At 37.7% G+C, this 17,124-nt stretch overlaps 1 protein-coding gene across 5 annotated transcripts in view; it reads left to right on the top strand.

Annotated features, from left to right (window-relative positions):
• Window positions 1–17,124, top strand: part of TRAPPC9 (trafficking protein particle complex subunit 9) — a 447,139-nt gene that overhangs the window by 52,503 nt on the left and 377,512 nt on the right. For all 5 annotated transcript variants that reach the window (XM_077189358.1, XM_077189354.1, XM_077189371.1 and 2 more), the window contains 4 exons: window positions 525–610; window positions 7,776–7,902; window positions 9,439–9,571; window positions 11,250–11,413. In XM_077189358.1, the coding sequence (XP_077045473.1) occupies window positions 525–610; window positions 7,776–7,902; window positions 9,439–9,571; window positions 11,250–11,413 (510 nt within the window). The remainder of the gene's footprint in view (window positions 1–524; window positions 611–7,775; window positions 7,903–9,438; window positions 9,572–11,249; window positions 11,414–17,124) is intronic.

The following is a 17,124-nucleotide window of genomic DNA, read 5'->3' as shown; positions in this document are numbered from 1 at the left end:
GACCTGTCTCTTGTGCTAAGATATAAACTGCAGGTACACCCTTTTTCCTGGCCCATTTTACCTCATTGTCTCTTTATTTATATAATCAGCTGTGTCTTTATGAGAACGTGTGGTTTCTTTCTTCCTGTTGTGTTCATTTCTTACCTGGCTGATTCTTCTCCAGGTCTCCAATGTCAAGGCCATGTGCACTCCACAAAACTCCAACTATGGAAACCTTTAAGTGTTGAACATGAAGGCTGTGTTGAAGTAGTGTTTTGAATTGCTGCCTGAGTTAATTTTGCCAATGAAGCATTGGGTCTTTGGAGCACTCTTGCTGTGTTAATGAACATTTCCAGTCCCTTCACCTCTTGCTTTGCCTGGGATTTACATCTTGTGTCACACAATGCTCTTGAGCAGGACTTGGGCTGTGAAGATTATAGAGACATATTAAGTATTACAGCAATATGACAGCTCAGCTGCTGCTGTTTATTTACAACCCTATGATTAGGTAACTCCTTCCTTAATTTTGTGATTGTTCCTTGCAGACTTCCAGTGGGTCCAGGGAGATGTGTGTGAAGTTCAGCTGATGGTGTACAACCCTATGCCTTTTGAGCTCCGAGTAGAAAACATGGTATGCATCTTCCAAAATCTTCTCTTCCTGCTATTTTTCTGAAGAAAAATCTCATTTGGACTTTCTAATAGTTTTTGTGCAAATATTCCTTAAATATGGTTTAAGCCAGCATAACCTCAGTTTAACAGTGTGGTGTTATCAATTTTCTCATATTTTTGATGATGAGGTATTGAAAAGAAAAATCTCTGCAACTCAGAGTATTTAAATGCTTTACTGGCACTGACCCATAAATCAGTTCTGTACATTTCTGCATTGAGTAAAACTCCTGCTACATGATTTACATAGAGTGGTTTTCAAGTAATAATTATACCCAAAACCTAATAATTACTGTACCCTTGCTACTGTTGTTTAAAAGTCTGAATTCATCCTTGCTTTTCAAATTCCCATTTTGACCACAATTTAAAAACCCGATGAACTAAACTACTTAGATCTGAGAAGCTTTGGGTTTTAATAAAAACTTCAGCTCCTAGATTTCTTGTTCCCAGTGATTTATGTTATTTGAAAACATTCTAATATCAGATGATCAGAAGGGAGTGAAAAAAAAGGCCAAACCACTGGAGAAATATGTGAGGTTAGAAGGATCAAGCCTAAGCTCTCTATTTCAGCTGGCTGCTTGTAGTGTATCCTGAAAAAAAGGAAACTGTGGGGTTTTTTTCCTTTCTGTATTTCATCTAACAGGATTTTAAAAAATTGTTACCAATTTAAACGTTAAGAGTTCTGTAACTACGAGACCAACTTAATATCCACTCAGTCCTAATCCAGTGTTTTCCTTTCTGTTAAATATCTTTTCCTTTAGTATTGCTTTAAATATAAATCACATCCCTTTGTTCTGTCAAGCTAATTGAATCAGTGTACATTTATTTACTCATGATTTTTTGTTTGGGTTTTGTTTTTATTGATATGTCTACTGCAGTGTCTAGTCAAACAAGTTGACCTAAATTACTGATAATAAACCACATATAATAAAGTGCTTTTCGATGGGAAGTGAACTGCCCAAAGATTCTGTTTTTATAGCACAATAAAATTAATTCTTGGATGCTAACATGCCACTTTCTCCAGCAGCATTTTCTCTCACCCTCACAGAAGTATTCAAGTTTTTTAGGCATTAATAGAAAAAGTAGTTGTAAAGCTGCACGTCAGAAGGGTCTCTGTGGGAATTAATTGATTAGGAACATTTTAATTTACAGTCTAATTTGTATTTTGTAAGTAATGATGTTGTTATATATTTAAAAAACTTGGAGAATTTCTTAATGAGGAAATTCCTTCTGAGTGCTTACATGCACTCCAGAATTCAGAATGCAGTTATTTGTGTAGATCTGCACAACATGCATTCCCTGAGCAAATTAATTGTAGTAGCACCAATACTTCTCTTTACTGTTGTTGTGATAAAGTTCTGTCTTGGAATTACCACTGAATTCCAGTTCCAGTGGAAAGCACAAGAGGAATTAATTTGCCAACCTGATGCAAATCTTTGAAGTGATTAATGTAACTCTAGTCAGTGCTTTGAGAAATTCTGCTCCTCACTAATGTGGCCTCACTTGGAGAAATTGGTTGATTTTGGTAGATTATCAAGACTGTAGCAAGTTGAGGAAAGTGCTTGTTCCCCTTGATTTGGAATTTTAGAGACAATTTCTTTGGAACTGAGGCCAGTTGGGAGCTGCCCAAATGACAAAAACACTGACATCTGTTCAGCCTGTAGAGGAGGAGAATATTGGGGTAATTCCTACTGCTCTGCTCAATCCCAAAATGGGAAAGTGCAGCAAAAGCAGAGCTGGGCTCTTCCCAGAGGTGCCCAGAGGGTCAGGGAAGGAGCTGCAGCCTTGGGAAACTTCCTGGTAAAAACTCCCTTTTCCAGGCAGGAGGGGGATCATACACTGGGACTGCCTGTCCAGAGAGAACCTGAGACTTCCATCTTTAGAAATCTTTAAAACTTGAGTGAACAGGATGGGAAAAACCTAAACTACCACCAAAGCTACCCCTGCTTTGAGCACTGGGCTGAACAGGATGACCTCTACAATTTCTTTCCAGCCTAAGTTGTTGGTTTTCCAGTCTCATCTGTGAACTTTCTGGAATGTGGAAATAGGCATTACTTTATCATAAGAATAAACTCCTCTGTTTTCATTTGAATAATTCAGAGGGCTGGTTAATATTTTAAAATGGTGTGTTTTATTATTAACATGTACCCATGCCTGCAGTTCCCATACCCTTTTCTTGTCTGATTTCTCATCACCTATCAGATTCTTTCAGATTATTTACTCTCACTGACTCAGTTTCATAGCAAGTGTATCCTTTTCTGTCATTTAGTGGCAGTTTCAACTTGTTTTTTCCCACGACTTTTTTCCTCCTGCCTGACTCAGCACTTCACCTTTGCAAGATCATTCAGGCTTGTTTCCAATCATCTTTGAGTTTTCCATTGCTTGCTTTAATTTTTCTTTGTCCTTTCCATGCTCCACCATTCACCAATATATAACTGTACTGAAATCTACAGTCCTATTTATTTATTAAAATTTTCCCCTTTCCCTCAATTTAGATTTGTTGTTCTGATAAATTACTCATTTCGTGTTAAATGAAATGCAAGCTTTTGCCATGGTACTTTTTCTACTGTGTCTCTCTGTTTGTTGAATTTCTGTTGTGATGGTAAACAAGTTAGCATTGAGCACAGGTTGTTAAGGAGAATGATTCCCCATGGAAAGGCTTCCAGAGCTTTTTCATTAATTGAAGTATTAATGCTGTGTCCATGTAGGTTAATTGAGGTGTGCTTAAGTAAAAGGCATTGAATTTCTAGGCTTGATATGAGACTGAGGACACAAGACTTTGATTAGTGTTGCTCTGATGATTAACCCTAAACAATTGATTTTCTTTTGTTATTTTATTTTATTGTTCTCAAGGATCTTGGCCCATTTTTGTTGTTTTTACTGTTAATTTCCTGTCATGAATATTCCTGATTTGGGACTCCAATTAGGTACCTATTCTTCATTCCTTTCCCATTTTTGTGTTCATTTTCTGTCTTTTTCTATTTCATGTTTCTATTTTGTCCATATAGTTAGAAGGCTGGTCTAATGGAAAGTGCAGTAGTGTTTGTAAAATGACAAATGAAAATGTTCAGTTTATGGAGCATGGAAGTGATTAGCTCCCACAATTGTGTGAGCAATAAAGTGAAGTAGGAGAGATCTTGGGGTTGATCAGAACAAATGCTTTAATAAAACTCAGCAGGTACCTTAAATCAGCAGAATGAGAGACAGAAATGAGCCTAACCAGAACTGGATTAGACAGAATATTCTTGCCATGGTGGTGCTGGGGTGCAGCTCACCTGGAGAGGGGATGTTCAGCTGCACATCTGTGCCACCACTTCACCTTTCCTGCCAGCAATGTTGATTTCTGTACAGCCTTGTTCAGATCTCTGCGTGATGGCCTCCAGCCCTTTTGCAGTTTGTTCTGGTGTTACTGCCATTACTGCAGTTTTCTCTGCAGGAAAAAATGATCTTCACATTTCAGGCCTTCCAAAACAATCTAAGGAATTCTGGGAAATCTCCTGTGGATTTATTTTGTATCTTGAGACAAATGCTTGAAGCAGCAAACCACAGTACAATCTGGGGAGATTTACTACTAAAATACATAGGAAGATGCAGTGCAAAATGTTAAGTTCTCTAAGATTTTAACTACTTTTTCATCTTTTTTAATCAAGTTTCCTATTAAAAGCAAAAAACCCCCAAAAAACTGAGAAATTTTGAACTAATATTATGTATTGAGGGAAAGCATTTTCTCTGCTCTTACTGTAGAAAGTACAACCATGGTTCCAAGAAAGCTACAAGATCTACAGACAGTAGATCTGTCTGTATTTAATAAATAAATATCAAGAAACAAAAAAAAGTTACCCCCTAACCCATGAGAATATTATAATTTACAATACTTTGTCATTATTCAAGAATTAAGTACTTTTTCTGTGGTTCTCCTTCTGTTTGGGACCTGTATTTATTTGAACACAATCAGCTCTGGTATTTTGATTAACGATGCTTTAAGAATGGCCATTGCTTTTTTTAAAAAAACTTGAAAATTGTGCTATTAGTCAAGAGCTCTACATTGATGTTTAAAAAGAGCATCTAAAATTTTGATAAATCTGAATGTATAATCAGTCCCACAACTTTGCTTATGATGGTTTAAATTGTTTCCATGAACTGCTCTTTCCTGAGTTCACATCTTTTGCTGTTTCTGCTGTCTTGAGAGAATGTTTAATTACTGCTACACTACATTTAGTGGAGAATGTTTTAGTCAAGAATGTATACAGAAAGGTGAAGGGGGGAAAAGAATAAAAATGGTTGTGTTTGGTGTTCTTCTAGGTCTGCCTGAAATAACCATATTAGAAATAGTAGGGAAATTTTCCTTTAAAATAAATATTCGACAGTTTTTGTGTAAAGTATTTGACAACATGGTATACAAGTATGTTCAGCATGGAAAGTAACTTTGAAGGTCGTGTTACTTTAAAAAAAAGAATGGTTGCAGTTTGGGATTGGTAAGTAAAGCCTAAAAAAAGCAGTTACATACTCCTGTTATTTTAACAGCATCCCCAAATGCTGCCTTTTACATGCAAGTTGTTTTGTTCCTCTAAAACTAAAATGAGATCTGCAGTGATTGAAAGACATGCTGTGATAAAAGCATGCATACATTCTCTCCAAGACAATTTAAATTGTTTTATAAGAATACAAAGAAATGTAAACATTTTTTTGTGTGCATGACTCATATGGAGGAAACCTTGGATTTGGATGATATATTCCTGTAGGGTCAGAAAGAGAAATGATTACCAAGTGGTGACTAAATGATTACTAGATATTACTACTTGAAATAAAGTAATAATAACTCTCAGGCAAAGAAATCTAACACATTTCCCTACTTTTAGTGGTGTGGCTGAAATTTTTTAGTTAATGGATGTGAGGGTACTTCAGCCTTGGTTGGGTTTTCAATGTCAAACTGCAAAATTTCAGGCACCAGAGGGCAATGTTGGGCAAATATTGCAGAATTGTGCAATTCAGCAAATTGTGCTCTTGAAATCGTCTTTCAGACATTCTAAGATGTGTCACTGTCTTTTAAAACTCACTTGTGTGGCCTAAGTTTTAAGGGTAAGTATCTTGATTTCAATTTATGTCTGGAAATCTGAAGTCTAGTTGATTTTTATATTGATTTTTTCCCCCATTTTGATGAGTTTTAATGTTTTCTTAATGTCTTTACTTTTCAAAACTTGGAAATTTTACTGATCAGTAGAACTCTGGAAGGGGAGGAATTGAATGCTGCTTTCTTGGTTTTGTATTAGTTCACTTGAAGCTCTTCAATTTCTAGTCCAGGCACAGTGTGTGCTTAGTGCACTTAAATTGTGTCTATTCTCTAAAAAGTCCCTTTGTTTTCAAGGTTTGCATTACATATCAGAGAATATTTAGGGGTCCCTGCCAGTTTTTTACTTACATTTGCTACAGCTGATAGTAAACAAGACACTGGAGGGTTTGTGGGTTTTTTTTATCACTGATTTTGCAGGACTTGAAGTCCTTGGATGAAAGTTTTTATTTGAGGTGAATCCTGAATAATTCAAATGTATTTGAATATTAAGCCAAGTGATAGATCAGTGGTTTTGAGACTAAAATAAAGTTTTAAAGCCTTCTGTACCAGTTTTAAAAGTGAGTTCTGGAGAGTTTATGGGGTCAGCTTTTTATTTGTGTTCTAGGGTTTGCTTCAGCCAAAGCAAAAGCAGCAGAATTGTGGTGAAAATTGAGGCTACATCAGTGTTAAAGAGAGAATGTTCATCCCATTTCTGTGGGGTGAATCTCACTGGAAGGATTAATGTGGGAATCCAAGAGTCTCAGTGCTCTGATACACTGGGTGCTGAATATACAGAAAGACAAAGTTAGGTTTTACTTGGATTTTTGTGGATTAAATGGGAGGAAAGCAAAAATTCAGTAGAAATGAGGGTGTGACAGAATATTTATTTACAACTCGAGTGCAATGGTGAAATGGAATTTTATGCAGCCTCAAGGACAGAGTTTTCTAATGCAGTTTTCCACAAAGCCAGAGTAGCTTTGGGTGAATTAGGTGTTGTCTCAAGAGTGTCAAGTCTACAAAGAAGTAATTGCTAGAACAGAGATTTTACAGATTTTGGATATGTTATGTGTTTTTCTGTGGCTCAAACTGTGAGTTTTTTCATCTCTCAAAAGTATGTTCCTCTTTAACAGGGTTCTCAGTTCTCATTAAGCATCCACACAGAGTTAAGATTTAATCCAGTTGTGCTTACTGCTTTTATTGATGGAGATCTTTGTAGCATCTTTATTCAAAAATAAAAAGAAATATGTCTGTAGAAAAACAACAGGTAACTTGGATTTATATCTTTTCCAAAATCAAGTTTACTTTTAACAGCATATTCTATGTTCAAGCATCTTCACTTCATTAACCAAGCTTAAAGAAAAGCCCCAGTCTATTAAGAACAGTAATGCTGTGCTCAGAAATTTTTTCAATGATTTTATTCTCTGCTTAATTTCTCATTTTATCCTATGTTTAAAATTTAGAATGCTAAAAGATTTCTCTGACACTAAGGGAGTAACTGCAGGCATTTAGGCTTGAGAGGATCAGTTCAGCAAAATGAATGCATTATTCCAACTCACTGAAATATTTAGGTTGGATGGTTAAGCTAGACTTGCCCTGTTATCTGTAAATACAATTTTTTTTCCTCTTAGAAAACATATTTTGGGCATGTAATCAAAGCTAAGCAAGTCCTGTGATTTCCACTATCTATCAAATATTGATAGACAGTGATTTGATTTCCACTATCTATCAAATATTCAGTTAAAGTCACAGGTACAATTAAATGTAGGTACAAAACAGCACCATGCAGATGATATCTGTGATTTTTTTACTGTGCTAGAGTGTAAATTTTTATTAGTTTTTTATACATCATTCCCAGCTCAGTTCCTGGAACACATTTCCATGTTGAATGCAAATCCTGCTGTAATTCTGGATGCACGCTGCAGTCATTGCAACTCAAACCTCAGAATAACTGCTATGAGTAAACTGGAATAAATCATAAAAGTTTGGCTGATGTAAAGCATGGGATTAAAATATAAGTATGTAGCATAAAAATGTAAGTGTATATCATAAATGGATTTATCTGTGTATTGTGTTTTTTCAGGGTCTCTTGACAACTGGAGTAGAATTTGAGTCTCTGCCTGCTGCCCTTTCCCTCCCTGCAGAATCTGGGCTCTATCCTGTGACTCTGGTTGGTGTTCCCCAAACCACAGGGCAGATCACTGTCAATGGTAAGGGATGGCTCCACTCACTCCTTGTTGGCAGAACAATCTGAGTTTTACACCCCTGTGGCTTGCATGGCTTTGTTTGCCACGTGTGTGTTCACCACTCTGAATTCTCCTCAGTCAGGAAAAGAAGAAAGGAACACAGGGAATCTGTTCCCTGCACCAGGCTTCATTAAAAACAGCCTGATGAATCACTTGGCTGCAGCAGCAGTAACCAGCACATTCTTGGAGTATCTCATGTGTGAGAGGAAGAGGATAATGAACTCCAGCTCCCCTTTATTAATGCTTTCATTTGGAAAGCTTCTGAGGAGGATTACTTGAACTTTTTTCTTAAGAATGCAGAAGATAATCTTGAGGTTTTTTTTTTTCCCTTAATTAATCATGTTCATGTAAGATTACAGGAATTTTTGCAGATTGCTTCCGTGGAAACGATTTAGCCAGGGTGTATGGCCTGTTGCAGTCAAGATATCATTTCATTAATAAGCCTAAATAAAACTGTGTTTGTAGTAAGGAAGAAAATTAAAGGGCTTTTACAAAAGGCTAGCAGACCTAGAAAAGGAGGCATATGTGGAGAGGAAGGATTCAACATGTAGTAGGAGTGAATCATCTTATCAAATCACATTTTTAAATATGTCTTCCTGGAATGCAAAGTTAGGATACAGGATAAGAACCATTTTGGTAAAGCTAAGCTCTAAAAGACGATGGATTTGAACTTGAAGAAGCTGTTCTCACTGAGTTCTTCTTAAGTGCTTTTGTGTCTGCTCATAAAACAGTTTTTCATGTGATTTTTTTTTCTCAGAAACTATTTCAGTAAATACAGAATAGCATCAAAGCATTCAGAACATTTGTACTGTAGTTGTCTCCTTTTGAGTTCCACATACTAAAAATGTATTACAAGTAGAGGAGTTGATTTCTGTACTTGGCAGCTTTTTGTTTGTCAATGTATCAAATTTTCCTTCAGATATAACTCATAAATATTGCCTGGTAAGGAATCAGTGGAGAGGTATTTTTCTACTAAATTGAACTTTCAGAAGTTGTAGTCTTTCATGGCAGGTGTTTGTGTTCATGCATGCATATTTTTTCCATTAATAATTTCCTTTAGGATTCTTTTATCCTTCTGGATGTAGTTGAGATTCTTTCCTGTAAACATTTTTCAGAGGAAATAGGGAATGTATGTTGAAGGTTGACATGTTTTATGTGCCCCAAGGAATTTGGTGACAGGTATAAAATGGTGTCCATGCTATGACTTGTGATGTTGATCTTGTAAAGAATTCTGCAGAAGTTACTGTAATGAATTGTAGAAATCAGAAGTTCTTTACAATTTATTTTATTTTACATGCCACAGATGCAGAGGTGACCATGTGTTGTTTGTACATTGTCAGGTAGTTATTAATGTTGTTATTTCAGGGGTTTGAAAGTCCTGTACATATTATGTGTCCTGAGAAGATTTTCCTGTGGAGAAGGTGGTGGTTTGGGTACTTTTAGACCTACCAGAAAACAGTACAATTCACAACATAACTGGTGTTTTCTTCTAAAAATCAGGTTATCACACTTCAGTTTTTGGAGTCTTCAGTGATTGCCTTCTGGACAATCTGCCAGGAGTGAAGACCAATGGCTGCACTGTTGAAGTCATTCCAGCTTTGCCAAGGCTGCAGATCAGCACCTCCCTTCCAAGGTGAAAAATTAAATTAAATTATGATTTTATTAGGTTGTATTTAAGTGTTAGTCACATGCTGAATAAAAGCTTTTCCACCTGAGTGCATCATCAATACTTGAGTAAAACAGGACATAATCTAAGTCTGCATTATTTGCTTTAGAATACAAACCTGAATTTTTTGTTTTACTGCTTGAAACCATGGGATTTCACAGAAATATGCAGAAATAATTTTGCAATATTTTTTGTGCTCAAAACTTTGGTTTTGGGCAAAGAGGGATGAATCAAGCCAAGAATTCACTGTTTATATCTTAGCAATTCAGTCCAGTCGTGACAGTTAGTTCAGATCAATTATCACAGAAGAAAGGAAAAAATAAGAGAGAAAAATATACAGAAGAAGAATCACTAATAACTACATGTACATTTATACAGTAACAGAAAACATAATTTGTTTTGCTTTTTAGTATGCAATTCCGTGATACTTTTGTCTCAATATAAGGGGGAAAAAAGAAATTCCTTCTTCCCTTTCACTCCACATGCTCAGATTTCAGAGTCCTGAAATGCTAACAGTACATGACAGCACTTTCTGAATGATCAAAAAATACTTGGTTGAAGTCCTTGTCACAGATCTGTTCTGAAAGACTGAAATCTGCTCCTGTTTGTGGAGGCTGCTTGTCTTGTGGTAAGGAAGGACAGGATCAAAGGGAAGGATGGCAGGCATACCTGCAAAAAGAAGTGGAATTATTGGTCATTAATCCCAGTGACTTCTGTCCTTGTATCCTCAATGCCTTCTGACCACTCTGCATTAGCACAGAAAGTGCAGTCAGGAGTGGAACTTCTGCCCATCTGTCTTGTTCTGCAACGTCCTTCTCTCATTCCTGCTCCAAAGAGTTCATCTCTAGGCACTGTTCCACCTTTCACACTGGGAATTTTTTCCCTGGATCCACTGCTGTGAGGTTTCTGCCCTGCACTGTCCACTGAACCTGCTCCTTGTAGTGACCTGCTGTCACCATCACGTTTTCTGGAAAAATCCCTTGCCCAGGATTTTGCTCCTGGGAAGCTGAGAAGCCTCAGAGAAAAAGGAAAACAATAATTATGTGATTTGCTTCTCCTGTGTTTTGCTTCTTTGGAATGTGTTTGGACATTGTTTACCAACAGGTGATTATTTCATTGGTTTCATGTGAATTCTTTTAACTTAATGACCAATCATGGCCAAGCTGTGTTGAGGCTCTGGAAAGAGTCATGAATCTTCTTTACCTTTTAGCCTTCTGTCTGTATCCTTTCTGTATTCTTTAGTATAGTTTAGTTTAGTATTTTTAATATAATATAGTGTCATAAAATAAGAAATTAGCCTGCTAAGAACATGGAGTCACATTCATATTCCTCCCTTTGTCTGGGAACCCTGCAAATACGACAACCTGCTCTTGATATTTTTTTCCTTTCCCCTTCCTTACAGTTTTTGCAGGTATTTTAACAAGCTTTCAGAGTTAGAATATACCTTCTATATTGCTTAAAATTTGACTTGTCTCATGCATAAATTATTAATTTTGGTCCTCAATGGTTCTAAAAATGGGAATGGAAAATGTTATTTAGTGTCTTCAGCAGTAGTTTCTGAGTCTTCCAAAAAAATAGTGAATAGAGTAACCAGGACAGGCTTTTAACATTTTCATCATAATGATTTGTTTGTCACATTTTGTAGGTCTGCTCATACACTTCAGCCTTCTTCAGGGGATGAAATCTCCACTAATGTGTCTGTCCAGCTGTACAATGGAGAGACCCAGCAGCTCATCATTAAATTAGAAAATATTGGAACAGAACCTTTGGAGAAACTGGAGGTGACAGCAAAAACAGTCAACACCAAGGGTGTGTATGCTGATTTACATTGGGAAATATTTATCCTGACTTCTTCTCTGTTGAAAGGGAGATTATTTGTGTTATACTTCTTTTAGGTCAGTTTAGAATAAATATCATATTCCCCATTACAGAGCTGAAATAATTAAGTTTGATTTTATTGTAGAAATATAGAAATGAAAGAGAATGTAAGAAAATGTAGAAAGATGAAGGAAATTGTAGAACCATCCCTGTGTTAAAGGGTCATCTGCTTTTTGGAAATCTAAATTTAATTTCAGTGTTACTTGGGGAAAGAATCCTGAGGCAATTACTTGTAATGAGAAAGAATCTTGGGTTTAAATTATTTTCTCCTTATGTCTAAATATGCTGATTAGTTCATTAAATAAATTACTATTAGCAGTAATGTTGTCCTACTTGAGGGAGTGGAAGTAAATAAGCCTGTTTCTGTCTTACTCAGTGAGCAGTAAGGAAAAAAAATAGAGAGAAGACTTTAAAAGACAAGGCAATAAATAAAATAAACTATTGTGAGTTAAAAGAATAATTGAAGCTCTGGATGAAATACAGCACATCCCCTGTGTACACTTAATTCTGTTGAAATGCTCTGTCCATGTTAGTATTAAAAATGGTCTGATAGGTGAGTCCTGCTTTTGTTTTGTGATGTATTTTTTTTGGTTTGTCCTCTGAGGGATTGTTATGAAAATGATCTTAACAGAAGCACTGCAGGTGACAAGCACATAATCTTTATTGACAGTAGAAATACCTTATTTTATTGCAGGTTTTATTCTGTCAGTGCCAAAGCATTAAAATGCAGTGTGATACCTTGTGATTTCTGTTCATTTCAGTACTCAAGCTTCTGATGTTTTTATAACAGAGTATCCCTTTCTCCACAACCTCAGAGAATAGGAGTTGCCAATCATCTCAAAATAGATTTTTGGTCTGAGACTTGTTACCAGGAATAGTTTTAGGAGCTGAAACCTATGATGACGTACAGTTCTTATTTCAGAAATTCCAACATGCTCCTCCTGGGCCAGGGGCTGCATGTATGGAGTGGAGAGGCCAAATACAGCACTCAGGTGAAATGGAGAAATTTATGAATTGAATAGTGGAATATATGGGCCTGTGAGTCACATGTTAATCAGAATTTTTGTATGTAACATTACACAGTTAATGGGTTCACAATGTTGAAAAAGACTCATGCTAACTTTAAAATCTGCATGACAACTTTTGTTAAAAGCAGTGGGGGAAAAGGAGAATAGTTGATACACTCACCTCTAAGTTCAGTAGAACTTTTAATTGAGCTTCATCCTGTATTTTCTTTCTCTATCAAAGATGTTTGCAATGAAGCCCCATTGTGTATCTGACAGTGTCTTTAATGTTATTAGGCATATTATCAGAAAAAGGAAAATTTCTGATGAGAAAGCTATAAGCATGCATACTCAAAAATGCAACTTAAGTCCTTCTCTCAGAAAAACAGAAGTGAGATTTGAGAGGCACTGAATGATATTTGTTCTGACAGCATGAGAACTGTGCCATCAGAATCATGCAATCAGAAATGTCTGTGTGGGCAGGGACCTCTGGAAATCATCTTAACCTTCTTTTGAAAGCAGAACTTAAGGTGATCCAGGGTCCTGTCAAGCAGAATGTTCAGTTTCTTGCATTGTCTCACAGAAGTGAAATGCACCCCTGTATTTGGAGCTGTGTGCTAGAGATGAACTGTGTTACTGGAGGAAAAAAAGAAACTTAAGTGTGACTCTTCAAATGACTGCTGTGGAAACAATGTAAAGCACTGGAAAAGGCTAATTGGAAGAAATAATAGTCTACATTAAGTATACAATAATTATGTTATTTCAAATGTGATTGCATGGAGGTGTTGCAGAGTGTCATAGAATCAGTCACTGAATGGTTTGGGTAGGAAAGGACCTTAAAAACCTTGGACTTCCAGTTCTCCTGCCATGGGCAGGGACACCTTCCACTATTCCAGATTGCTCAGAGCCCCATCCAGCCTGACCTTGAACACTTCCAGGTATGGGGCAGTCACAGCTTCTCTGGGAAACCTGTGCCAGGGCCTCACCACCCTCACAGTAAAGAATTTCTTCCCAATACTTAAGTTAAACTTGTTCTCTATCAGTTTGAAGCCATTTCCCCTGGTTCTGTCCAAAGTCCATCTCCAGCTCTCTTGGAGCTCCTTTAGGCACTGGACAGGGCTTTAAGATCCACCCAGAGCCTTCTCTTCCCCAGGATGAACAACCTCATCTCTCTCAGTCTTCATTGCAGAAGTGTTATGATCAATTTAGTGCCCCCTCTTGACTTTTTCCAACAGGTCTTTCTTGTGTTGGGGATGAACCTTTGCCTTTTTTTATGGGCTCTCTTCCATTTGAGTTATGACCGTAAATTCTTACAAATGGATGAGGCTGGGCTGACAATTCAGTGAGATGGGATTCTGGTGGCCAACAGGGAACACAAGGTTTGTAATGTCAGCAGCTCCTTTTGGTCATGAATACATGCAGGAACTCCTGGGGACAGGGCATTAAACCATCTCTAACAGCCACACAAACTCTTGGTGTTCCACATCAAGTTGAGAGCATGTGCAGGTGTCCAGAGCGTGTTAAGAAGTTGTCTCTTGGTTGTTCTGTACTGAAATGTCCCTGTTCAAACTGCTCAAGGTGTCCTTGAGAGCTGGTGGTCACCTTCATTTGCCTGACCACAGCTTGCCAGTCAGCTCAGGAGCCCATGAGAAGCTTTGGCCAATTCCAGCCAAACACAAAGAGCTTTCAGTCATCTTTTGTTAAACCCCATCTCCTTTGGTTCTTTTTGTCTTGGCAGTTGTGAATCTCTTGCAGCTGCTGCCTGCCTGACCCATTTCCCTACTTTCTGTTTCTGGAGCCACAGCTTTTAGCACAAAGATGAGTGCTGTAAATGGCAAACATTCTCTTTTTTACTGTTGTTGGATTTATAGCCAGTCACTGTCCCTGAGGAAACCAACTCCTCTGGCATTGTTGTGGGTGGTGTCATCTTAATGAGAACCTCTGGAGGTAAGAATTTCACCCTTGCCTTCCCTTACCTCTCTTCTGTCACCATCAGGTGCAGCTCTTTGGGTTTTCTGCTCTGGCCCTCGGATAAATAAGGGCTTGCAGCTCCCCCTGTGCAGTTCATGAAGGACATCCCAGGGTTCTGAGTCCTTCAGCAGCTCCGTGTTACAGAACAGATCCTGAGGCAGATCAGCAAGAGGGACTTGTCAGGCTGCCACAATAGACATGTCTGTCATGGCTTTTAGTGTCTCACTGCAGCCCTGAGCCAGGCTGGGGCCTCTGTAGGTTGGACATCACATGTCCATGCTGTCAGGGTCAGCTCTGTGTCACCTTTCAGTGTCCCTCACCGGGTCAGACAGTTTAATCCTTTTTTTGGAAAGATGACCTGTGCAGAGCTGGATGCTTTCCCTTTGGCTCCAGTCAGCTTTTTTTAGAGGCTTGTTATGTCTCAGATAAGGGAGTGCAGTCAAAATGCTGTGATAAACCAACTATTTGATCCACTGAGGGGCAAATATAACCCTGGTGTTTTCAGACTTGAGACTTGACAAGAGCCCACTTGGCAATCTTAGCACGAGTGGTGAGCCCAGCTACACACATGGAATGAACCTGGATGAAGCCAAATCCTCACTCATCTTTCCTAGCAGTGACAGACCTCAGGAATTTAAATGCAGAGAAACAGGTTCACCTGTCCAGCTGCATTTTTCCCATGGCCTTTGAACACATCTGCCAGAGCACAAATGAAAAATCTACTCTGAGGTTCAGGAAGATCTGTGAATATCCAGGGCTGGATCTATTTACCTTTTTTTTGCTAAAGAAAACTTGGTAAATTCTTTTAAATTGGAGTTGGGTTATTGGGGTGGGTTGGCCCTGGCTGGATGTCAGACACCATCAAAGCTGCTCTGTCACTCCCTTCACAAATGGCTGGGGAGAAGAAAATATAATGAAAATCTCATGGATTAAGGACCAGCAGAGATCATCCATGGATCACTGTCACAGGCAAAACAGACTCACCTTGGGGATATTAATTTAATTTTATTGCTAAGAAAATTGGACAGGATAATAAGAAGTGTGAAATACCTTGAAAATATATATAAAAATATATTAAAGTAAAACATAAAATGTATATAAAATATATAAAATATATATTGAAAGTAAAATATATCTTGAAAACATCTCTTCCCAACACTCCCTCTTTCCCAGGTTTTCCAGGAGGGGGTTTGGGGGCTGCTCTCAGTTCATCCCACCTTGGTCCTGCTGCTGTTCAGGGAGAGAAGTCCTTCCCTGGGCTGCAGGGGAAGCTCAGCTCTGGCACCTGCAGCATCTCCTGCCCCTCCTTCTCCCCTGGCCTTTGGTGTCTGCAGAGTTGTTCCTCTCACATATTCCCACTCTGCTCTGAGCACAATTGCTTCTGTGCAATAACTTCTTTCCTTCCTAAATGTTTTATCTCATTGGAAAGAGCATAACAAGTCCTGCAGGTTCATTTCTATCCACCAAGTTTAGGAGAAGTTAAAATGTGTGAATGGCAATGCCTGTGCATTTAGAACTGATAGTTATTTTGAGTTTATAAAATAAACTATAGCAAAAAGCCAGATTTACCAGGGGATTTAAGATTGCAAAGAATTGAGGTTCTTGTGTTGTCAGAAGACTTTTCTACCAAGTTTCTCTATGCAAAATATCAGTGTGGACTTTTTCTTTGGCAGACCTTAATATCTGTTAAAAGTTAGAGTGGTCTAGGATGACCCAAAGTTAATTTCTGGATAAGCTTTTATGTGATATTTGTTAGGATTTTAGTGATTTAGCACCCACTAAAACGAAACAGGTTCTATTTGCAACTCCTGAAAACAGTTGCTTGTAACTTGTTTGCTAAACACAAATTTTGGGCTTGAGAAAGAGCTGAGTGCAGGCTTGCCCCAGTTCAGCCTTCCACTGAATTGAGGTCTGAAGCCAGAGTAGAATTCACTGTAGTGCTGATTACTGAACTAGGTCAACATTGTTAAACTATAACCAAGAGTCAGATAAATATAAATTAGCTGTTTCTCCACATCTACAGCTTAGATTTTAGCTCCAGCATTTAGATCTTGTGTTGTAATTACTGGTGTTAATTAGAAAGCATCTGCAAGGGCTGTTCTCACTTCAAAAGTCTTTTCACTTGTAATGTCTTCAAATAGATCTCTTAATGAATGAAAATACATTTTGGAAAGAGTTTGGTGCTCCACTGCCTGGGATATGTCCTTCTTTGTTTACACTGAGGGAAAACACTCCTTGAGCATATTGGATTTTTACTTAACTGGAAAAAGGGATAGAGAATGCCATACTTATTAACTTACTTTTTTTCCTTGAAAGTAGAAGAAAATAATCAATGGTCATATGGTTCCAGCTAAATCATTAGGTGAGGTGGAAGTGAGATTTAGGTGAGGTGGAAGTGAGATTAAGAAAATAATTTTTGAGAGGATTTTTTATTTTTACCTTGTCTTTATTTTTTTTATAAAGAAATCTGTACTGTTGATTTGGTGGGAAAAGACACAAGACAACATCTGATGCTCTGTAAAAAGAATATCTGTCAGGTAAAGCTTTTATTTTTTAGGTAGAAGTTAATGGAAAAAATATTCTCTTTGTTTTCTTCTTTTCCTAGAAAGGGAAACCAAAGGTTCCTGTGCAAATCAACATGATTTGGACATAATCTGGAATTCTGAT

Source organism: Agelaius phoeniceus, chromosome 1 (assembly GCF_051311805.1).
Source record: "Agelaius phoeniceus isolate bAgePho1 chromosome 1, bAgePho1.hap1, whole genome shotgun sequence".
Classification (NCBI taxonomy): Eukaryota; Metazoa; Chordata; class Aves; order Passeriformes; family Icteridae; genus Agelaius; species Agelaius phoeniceus.
Note: the sequence above shows the minus strand (reverse complement) of the source record. Positions and strands in the feature narration are given on the sequence as shown.